The sequence below is a fragment of the Gopherus evgoodei genome, unplaced genomic scaffold (genome assembly GCF_007399415.2).
Source record: "Gopherus evgoodei ecotype Sinaloan lineage unplaced genomic scaffold, rGopEvg1_v1.p scaffold_113_arrow_ctg1, whole genome shotgun sequence".
Taxonomy (NCBI): domain Eukaryota; kingdom Metazoa; phylum Chordata; order Testudines; family Testudinidae; genus Gopherus; species Gopherus evgoodei.
Window position 1 is genome coordinate 52936 of NW_022059776.1, and position 8831 is coordinate 61766.

The 8831-nt window shown below is 43.5% G+C and overlaps 1 protein-coding gene across 1 annotated transcript; it reads right to left on the reverse strand.

Moving 5' to 3' along the window:
• Positions 1-596: 596 nt before the first annotated feature.
• LOC115639742 (olfactory receptor 51G2-like) lies at positions 597-1532 on the reverse strand. Its single transcript, XM_030542691.1, has one exon. It carries the CDS (start codon positions 1530-1532, stop codon positions 597-599), a length of 936 nt encoding a protein of 311 aa, XP_030398551.1.
• Between the last annotated feature and the right edge of the window lie 7299 nt (positions 1533-8831).

Here is an 8831-nt window from a genome sequence, read left to right on the forward strand (position 1 = left end):
GCATTAATCCTGCCTCTGACATGACTCAGTCACAAGCACTTGGCTGAGGGAGTGGGGGAAGGATGGGTGTCCATGATCCTTGAATAGCCCCTGTCCACAGCTCCTGCAGCCCTCATGGATCACACAGCAACAAGAGCGCTCAGGAAGGGCCAGGACTGTGACAACAGAAAAGCTCTGCACTTTTTTCATGGCCCACAAATGTTTAACCAGAGAGAGGACAGTGTCAAGCCAGGGCAATGGGAAACAACATCCACCTCCCTTCTCTTTATTGATTGTATCGAGAGGAATTATGTGGTCTGAGCAGGCACCAATATGGTTCTTTATGAACAAACATCCAACCAGTCCCCTGGCTCTCAACGAACAAAGTCACTTTGTAAATGTTGCTGCCTGTCTTGGTCTCCTTGCCCAGTGCCCTGCCTCCCTCACCAGCCCCTCTACGATTGCTCCAGGCCTTAGAGTCCATCTGAACCTATCTCCACATAGTGGAGATCAGTAGCGCATGTTGTCTTGGATTAAAGGGTCCAGGATAGAATAGGTGGCCAGTATTTCTCGTCTCGCATGTCATCAGTGCTGGAGCAGGATGATGAACTGATCCTTCACTTGATGAACACCCTGAGTATCCTCGCACAAAGGTGTTTGCTTTTCACGCTGTACACAAGGGGATTAATCAAGGGATGGACAAGCAGGGAAATGTAGCCCAGGAGAATCTGAAGCAAGGGAGAAGAGCCCTCCCCGAATCTGTGTAACAGAGACAAGCCAATCATTGGTGTGTAGAAGAGAAGGACGGCGCAGAGGTGGGACACGCAGGTGTTCAGGGCCCTGAGACCCTCCTCCTGGGACGTGATGCTCAGCACTGTTTTGAGGATCATCACATAAGAGAGGAAGATGAGCAGCGAGTCCAACCCCTCGGTCAAGAGAGTAATACACAAGCCATAGATGCTGTTTATTCTGATATCTGAACAAGCCATCTTCATGACATCCTGGTTTATGCAGTAGCAATGGGAGAGGACATTGGATCGACAATATTGGAACTGTTGAAGGAGAATAGGGAATGGGAGCATTACAGTCACTCCTCTGAGAACACACACCAGTCCCATCTTACCTATTCTAGGCAGGGTTAAGATGGAAGCATATCTCAGTGGGTCATGGATAGCGATGAAACGGTCAAAGGCCATCAACAACAGCACAGAGGATTCAATGCATTCAAACAAGTGGATGAAGAACATTTGGGCAAAACAGGCATCGTGGCTGATCTCCCTAGAGTTAAACAAAAATATACCTAGTGTTGTCGATATGGTGGATATTGATAAGCCAAGGTCTGTGACAGCCAACATGGAAAGGAAAATGTACATGGGCTCATGGAGGCTTGGGTCTGTTTTTATAATGAAGAGAATGACTGAATTTCCTACTATTGAAATAACATACACTAAGCAGAAGAGGACAGAGATCCAGAGATTGACGTCTTCTTGCCCAGGTATCCCGATGAGAAGGAACACTGCACAGTTGAAGTTCGTGTTATTGACAGCTGACATAATGGACTGGACAGATCCGAGTAGTTCTGAACTTTCCTTCCTAAAAGGAAAAATAACAGGAGACTAGATGACATCAGTGCCAGTCGAGAGACTCCAAGGAGCTCAAGAAAGATCAGCAAAAACATAGTCTTAGATTTACATGGCAGATAGGCATTGCCAGAGTGGATCAGACCCATATTCCATGCAGCCTAGTATCCAGTGGCCAGTTTTAGATCTTTCAGAGGAAGTGGAAGACACCCTGCAGTAGAAGGCTTTGAAATAATCTGCACCCACAAATGTTGCGGTGCAAGTCAGGAAAGTTTAGATCTGATGGAAGAGTTTTTGAAACAATCCTCTCTACTCTAATTGTATTTTCAGGTTATCTGTATAAACGTCCAGTACCTCGTTGAACTAAACTCTTGGCCCCATTGATGTCTTGTGGCTGAGAGTTCCACAATCTATTTCAGCGCTGTGTGATTTTACAGCTGTGACTTTCCCACAGACACTTTCTGGCCCTCCACCTCTTAATGTGATCCATTGTGTTATGAGATGCGTGTAAACACCTGGCAAATGCATGCGAAAAACTGTGATTGTATTTATCTGTCCTGCACTGAAGCTATTTATAAACGTGTTCCATTGTCTCATTATATATAATTTTTAAATTTCTCTACTCCTGATAGTCCAAATTAAGCCACTGCCTATTTGTAGTACATAGGATACATTCTTTGGCACAAATTCTTAATTCAATAACATTATCTTGAATGGCATCACCCCAGATATAAATGTATAAATTCAATCAGAACCGGACTCTTTTAACTTTCCCTTATCAACTGCTCCTGGTGATACACTCTGACCCTCAAAAATCCCTCCAAGAGGAACTGAAGTGCTTTGCCTGGTCTATTATTGAGTGAATCCAGAGAGTTCAATCATACTACAGCAGGGGTTGGCAACCTTTCAGAAGTGGTGTGCTGAGTCTTCATTTATTCACTGTAATTTAAGGTTTCACGTGCTAGTAATGCATTTTAATATTTTTAGAAGGTCTCTTTCTAGAAGTCTATAATATGTAACTAAACTATTGTTGTATGTAAAGTAAATAAGGTTTTTCAAATGTTTAAGAAGCTTCATTAAAAATTAAATTAAAATGCAGATCTCCTCAGACAGGTGGCCAGGACCCGGGCAGTGTGAGTGCCACTGAAAATCAGCTTGAGTGCCACCTTCAACACCCGTGCCATAGGCTGCCGACCCCTGTCCTACAGCCTTCTCTTCATCCTCACACAACCTTGCTGAGGGCTCTAGAATCTCTCTGCTGTAGATATCCCTTAGAGTTCCCGGGCTATCGGCATCTCTTCTCACTCTCTGATCTCTCCCCATGCCATAGTCTGTAGATATTTGGCAAGTGAGAAGATGACACAGACAGTTACTTCAGTTGGGTGGATGTGAGGATAATGACACATATGGATAAATAGTGAAAACACTAGGTTTGCACTATTATCCGTAAGTAAGGAAGTAACTTGAGTGTGCAAGTTACTTCAGCCATTCTCATGTAAGCATTAGTGGGTTCAAATTATATACAACCACTATTACACTCCCCTTTCCTGCACTCAGCTCTACTCTCCTGAAACACAGACCAGCGGTTCTGTTCTCTCATGTCTTTTTGGAAAGTCTTGCACATTTATTGCAAAGGGATTTTGTTCATGACCCTGAATGTAGGTGTTAGAAACAGCTTCTGGTCAGTTACGAGGTGGCAGAATCATATAACTCTTTGCTGAACAAAGGGTTAATAACACAAAGCCATTGCAAACAGTATGTGGATCACTTCTGAAACACTTTCTAAAGCAAAAGGAATTAAGGAGTAAAGGTACCACTGCTCCTTCCTGGAAATATTCCAACAATTTTCCTGCTGGTTTTTGATATACAGGAGTGTCACGAAAGTTTGGTTTGTAATAATATTACAATTAAAAGTTTTGTCATAACATTTACATATCTGTATTTTAGTAAACACACGTCCACCATTTCTCTCCCCTCTGATCTGCTTTCAGAGATGATTTCTCAGGTTACAGTGGGACTTAAAATGTAGCATCCGTCACCTGGATTTCTTCAGAACCTGAGAAGATTGAATGTCTCAGCCCTCATTCAGTCACTTGTCGGCAAACAAAAGTATGGTAGTCCCTCTGTCCCTGAGTTAACAGCTGACTGGTTCTTCTCAGGTTCTGTTCTGTCAGTCTGCAGCCTGTATGCAGAGTGGTAACAGGCATTGGGATTAATATAGAAAATTTTCATTCCCTGAGCTGTCAGTCTCTGGCGTAAGTAGTACCCTCAACACCTGTTATTCAGGCACAAAGAGGTAGCAGGAAGTGGATTTCAAAGTCAAATGCATGGAGTATTCACGGAAATGTAACTTTATTTCACACAGGAAAGTCATCTATTGCTTTCTCACTCTCGTTCTCTGACTATCTCTGTCCTGTATTCCTAAAATACGTAGCACCCTAAAGCGGTATTGGGACAGATATGAAGCTGAGATGCCATAATGTATGTATAGATTAAACCAAGTTTTTGGGATGTTTGCTTATAGCTATATTGGGTTAACTATTGCGATGTTTGTCTTATGGCTCTATTGGGTGAAACCAGTATGGCTCTTCTGAATTTAATATCATGCTGCTGGAAAACAAGAAGGCTGGGAAGGAACTGCTGAAGAAACTTCAGGGAGGATGAGAGACAACACCAGAGCTACAAGCTGAGAAGAACCTATTTCCATGCTCTAGCCACATCATCCAATTTGTTTTGCCAGTTCTAGGAGTCTGTCCAGAGGTGGGACAGCTGTTACTGAGAAATTCTTCAGGCTGACAGGCACAGACACCGCTGGGGAAGTCTGAAGGCCCCTGGCCTGTCTGAGTCCCCGTTAGAGTGGCAGAGTTTGGAGTCAGATGGGTTCAGACTGATTTTTGAAAACCCTCTTATTCTCCCATGTTACGCTTTATTCCTACAGTTCACATTAAACAGCACTTTGGCTCCAGAAGGCTGGCTGGTCACTCATCTCATCACTGCTCACAGCCTCCCACAGGGAAGAACCACAGGTGCCGAACCCACCCAGACCTAAAGGGTAAGCACAGTCAAGCTGCAGTGTGCTGTGGGGCCTATCTGAGGGTGGGAGCATCATGGGATGTCATCCCATGAGAGGGAAGGGTACAAGGCCTGACATGTGGCACTCGGAGAGCAGAGAGCGAGAAGAGATGCCGGAAGCCCCAGGAACTCTAAGGGACATCTACAGGACAGAGATTCTAGAGCCCTCAGCCAGAAAGGAAATAGAGATATGCCGCTTCGGATCTTTTACTGCAGAGAAAATCAGCTCTGAATTCCTGCATTCACAATTAACAAGGAGAATAAAATCTTTGAAAATGCATTTGCTGGTTAAATTTCGAGGAGCAAATAAACCTGAGGGTATTGGGGAACAAGTCACTGATATTTTGTGCAGTTTCCTCTGGCTCAGCCCCTGGCAGGATCAGGACAGAGCACACAGCACCTCTAGAACTGAGATCCCTTGAGAAATCCTGACTCAGGGCTTTGGGGTTTAAACGCTCTGAGCTCATTTTGAATTTCAGATTTCTGTGTAGCTTGAACAACTCACTGAGGACAATGGGTAGATGTAGGAGAGGAGTTCTCAAGCTACCTAGTGCTGCCTGTCCTCCAGCCTTTGTCACTGAGACACTCTGACAGCCCAGCTGAATCCTCTGCTACTGCACAGAATATCCACAAACAGCTCACAGCCTTTCCCCTTCACTGCACATTTCAAAGATAATCAAACCTTTCAATTTACCTAATTCCTGCTTAAAGGGGAGTCACTGACACCAGAGGTCTTCACCCAAAAGGACAAGGAGTCATGGAGGAAGTTGCATTGGCAGCAGGCAGTATCTGTTCAGATAAGTGGGCAGCCGTATTTATGAAGCACGTTTGCACATTCCCTTGGGGGCCACTTGGCCATCAGGGAAACTCAGCTGCTTGGCTTCTCGAGCATTAGCACTAACCCCCGTCACAGTCAATGGCAAACTGCAGGAGGCCAAATCACAGGGGATGCCTGGTGATACTTCCCACCGGGACTGCAGTGCCAGCCCTGCTAGAGAATCTATTTCTGGAATACAGGCTTGTCATCACTGTTTGTATAGTTCTGATTTGTCACATAGATACCATGGGGTTGGCTGAGTAGTAACAATGATGCTATCACAACTGTGCTCTTGCTGAAATGAGATAAAATAAATTATAATTAAATAATAAAATAATAAGAATAATAATATAGGACCAGATTTGTCTCTAGCAGCCCCCTTTCCCACATTACAAAACATGGTGCAGGCCAGGGAAGGGAGATTCCACAAGGATCCCTACGTGGAAATATCCCTCAGATCATTCCAATAGGGAAAAGTCCCTTCCCTTCTTCCTGAGGAATGAAAAGGGACCCAGGATCCAGGGAATCCCAAAGTTATGCACAGATCTCAATGATCCACTGCTATCTAGGCCCACCCACAATCTCTGTGCCTCCACAACTGCTCTAGGAACCTCTTGTCAGTGTTCCCTCCCCACTCTGAACTCTGGGTACAGACGTGGGAATCTGCACGAAAGACCCCCTAAACTTAATTCTACCAGCTTAGGTTAAAAACTTCCCCAAGGCACAAATCCTTTCCTTGTCCTTGGATGGTACTGTTGCCACCACCAAGTGATATAGACAAAAGGACCACTTGGAGTTCCTATTTCCCCAAAATATCCCCCCAAGCCCTTCACCCTCTTTCCTGGGGAGGCTTGAGAATAATATAACAAGCAATTGCCCTTAATAAATGTACATACCAGACCCTATATTTTTAGGACACTAAAATCATTCAGGTTCTTAAAAAGAAGAATTTTAGTTTAAAGAAAAAGTAAAAGAAGCAACTCTGTAAAATCAGGGTGGAAGATAACTTTACAGGGTAAATAAAAAGATCTAAAACACAGAGTAATACCCTGTAGGTATAGCTTCAAAGTTACACAAAAAACCAGGAATAAAACTCCATCTTAGAATAGGAAAAATTTACAGGCTAAAACAAAAGATAACCTAACCCATTTCCTTGCCTTTGCTTACAATTTCTTTAATTTTAGATGTATCATTTCAAGGTATCTTTTCAAGAGATGGTTTACTTGCTTGGTCTCTCTCTGTCTGAGAGGGAACAAGCAAAAAGAGCACAAACAAAACCTCCTCCCCACCCGAGATTTGAAAGTATCCTCTTTTCCCATTGGTCCTTCTGGTCAGGTGCCAACTAGGTTAATTGAACTGATTAACTCCGTATAGGTAAGTGATTCTGTACCTGTGGCCAGAAGGGATTTTATATTACTGAATACATAAAGGTTGTTACTCTTCCCTTTCTATTTATGACACACATCACAAATCACAGACAGTGCTGGACAGCCTGTTCCACATTGGTTGTGATTTCTTTCTGGAGCTCTGGGAGACAACAGAGTTAATTAGACACATGCACCTTTAGATATATTACTGATTATATAAAAAACTAACAATATTTCCCACATTTCAAGGACAATTTTAATCAGTTGATTCTGGGAAACTTTCATGGGAGAGTGCATCAGCCACTTTGTTAGAAGCTCCTGAAATGTGTTCTATTTCAAAATCAAAATTTTGGAGAGCTAAGCTCCACTGAAGAAGTTTTTTGTTATTTTTCTTGATGGTATGAAGCCACTTCAGGGTAGCATGGTTGGTTTGCAGATGGAAATGCCATCCCTAAATGTACTGGCGTAGCATTTACAGAGCATACACAATGGCATAACATTCCTTTTCGCTAATTGACCAGTGGTTTTCCCTCTCAGACAGTGTTTTGCTATGAAATACAACAGGATGGAATTCTTGATCCAGTCCTTCCTGCATTAAAACTGCTCCCACACCATGCCCGGATGCATTTGTGGTTACTAGGAAAGGTTTGTCAAAGTCTGGGGCCCTTAGGACAGGATCAGACATGAATGTCACTTTAAGCTGCTTAAAGGCCTTTTAACACTCTTCAGTCCACTAAACTGCATTTGGCTGTTTCTTTCTGGTCAGGTCTGTCAGTTGGGTGGAGATTTTGCTGTAGCTCAGTACAAATCGCCTGTAATACCCGGCCAAGCCTAAGAAGGATTGAACCTGTTTATTTGACTTTGGGACAGGCCACTTTTGGATAACCTCCACTTTGGCCTGATAGTTCCTTGACCCAACTGGTGTCCACGATGAGTCACTCTGTTTAACACTTTTCAGCCTTAAGAGTTTGTCCTGCCTCCCTTATGCACTCGAATCAGAAAATGTGGCCACATTCTCAAGACAGGTGACTGCAAATTCTCTCAATCCCGCTAGGAGACTATGTACACGTTTCTGGAAGGTGGTGGGTGCATTTCACAGCATGGGTGATGAAGGCTGACCTTTCCTTGGCAGATTTATCTAGCGGCACTTGCCAGTACCCCTTGGTTAAGTCTAAAGTAGAGATGAATTGGGCACGTCCCAGTTTCTCCAATGGCTCCTCTGTGCGTGGTAGTGGATAGCTGCCTGGGCGAGTCACAGCATGTTTATCATACCAGGACTTTTGCTCTTCCTGAGCATCATTTAGGTTTTCTCTATCTAGGGCTAAAGAGTCTTGGAGGGTGTTTTGTAGGTTGCTTACCAAGTCTAGAATGTTAGTTCCTGGTGAAGGCGTAAACCCCTCCCTTTGCTGCTTCACCAGCTGTAATGGCCCCTTAACCTTGCAGCCATACACAAGTTCAAATGGTGAGAACCCTAAACTGTGACATGGTACAACCCTGTAGGCAAAGAACAACAGCTGCAACACTAGGTCTCAATCACTGGAGTGCTCATTGATGAATTTATGTATCATGGCCCCCAAAGTTCAATTAAACTTCTCCATCAGCCCATTTGTTTAAGGTGGCAAGGGGTGGCAACCAAGTGCAAGAAAATAGCAGATGAAATTCAGTGTAGATAAATGCAAAGTAATGCACTTTGGAAAACATAATCCTAATTATACCTGAGAGATGATGTTTCCAGATTAGCCGTCACCACTCAAGAAAGAGATCTTGGAGTCAGTGTTGATAAAGAAAACTAACCCCAGGCCCAAAAGCCAGGTCTTGATGCTGCCAAAAATTAAATCAAGACAATAGGCCTCAATTAATACTAACATAGAAAAGGTAGTAAAATAATCAATCACTAATTCGCCTGAGGCTTACTCTCTGATTTAATACACTACCCTATCATAATACTTTAAGGGGTTAAACTGACATAAAGTCCCTTAAATAACCCATCCATCACTGCCGAAATAGACTAACAAC

Coding starts and splice junctions, on each gene's coding strand:
- LOC115639742 (XM_030542691.1), bottom strand. CDS start 1,532: ATGTCAGCTGTCAATAACACGAACTTCAACTGTGCAGTGTTCCTTCTC.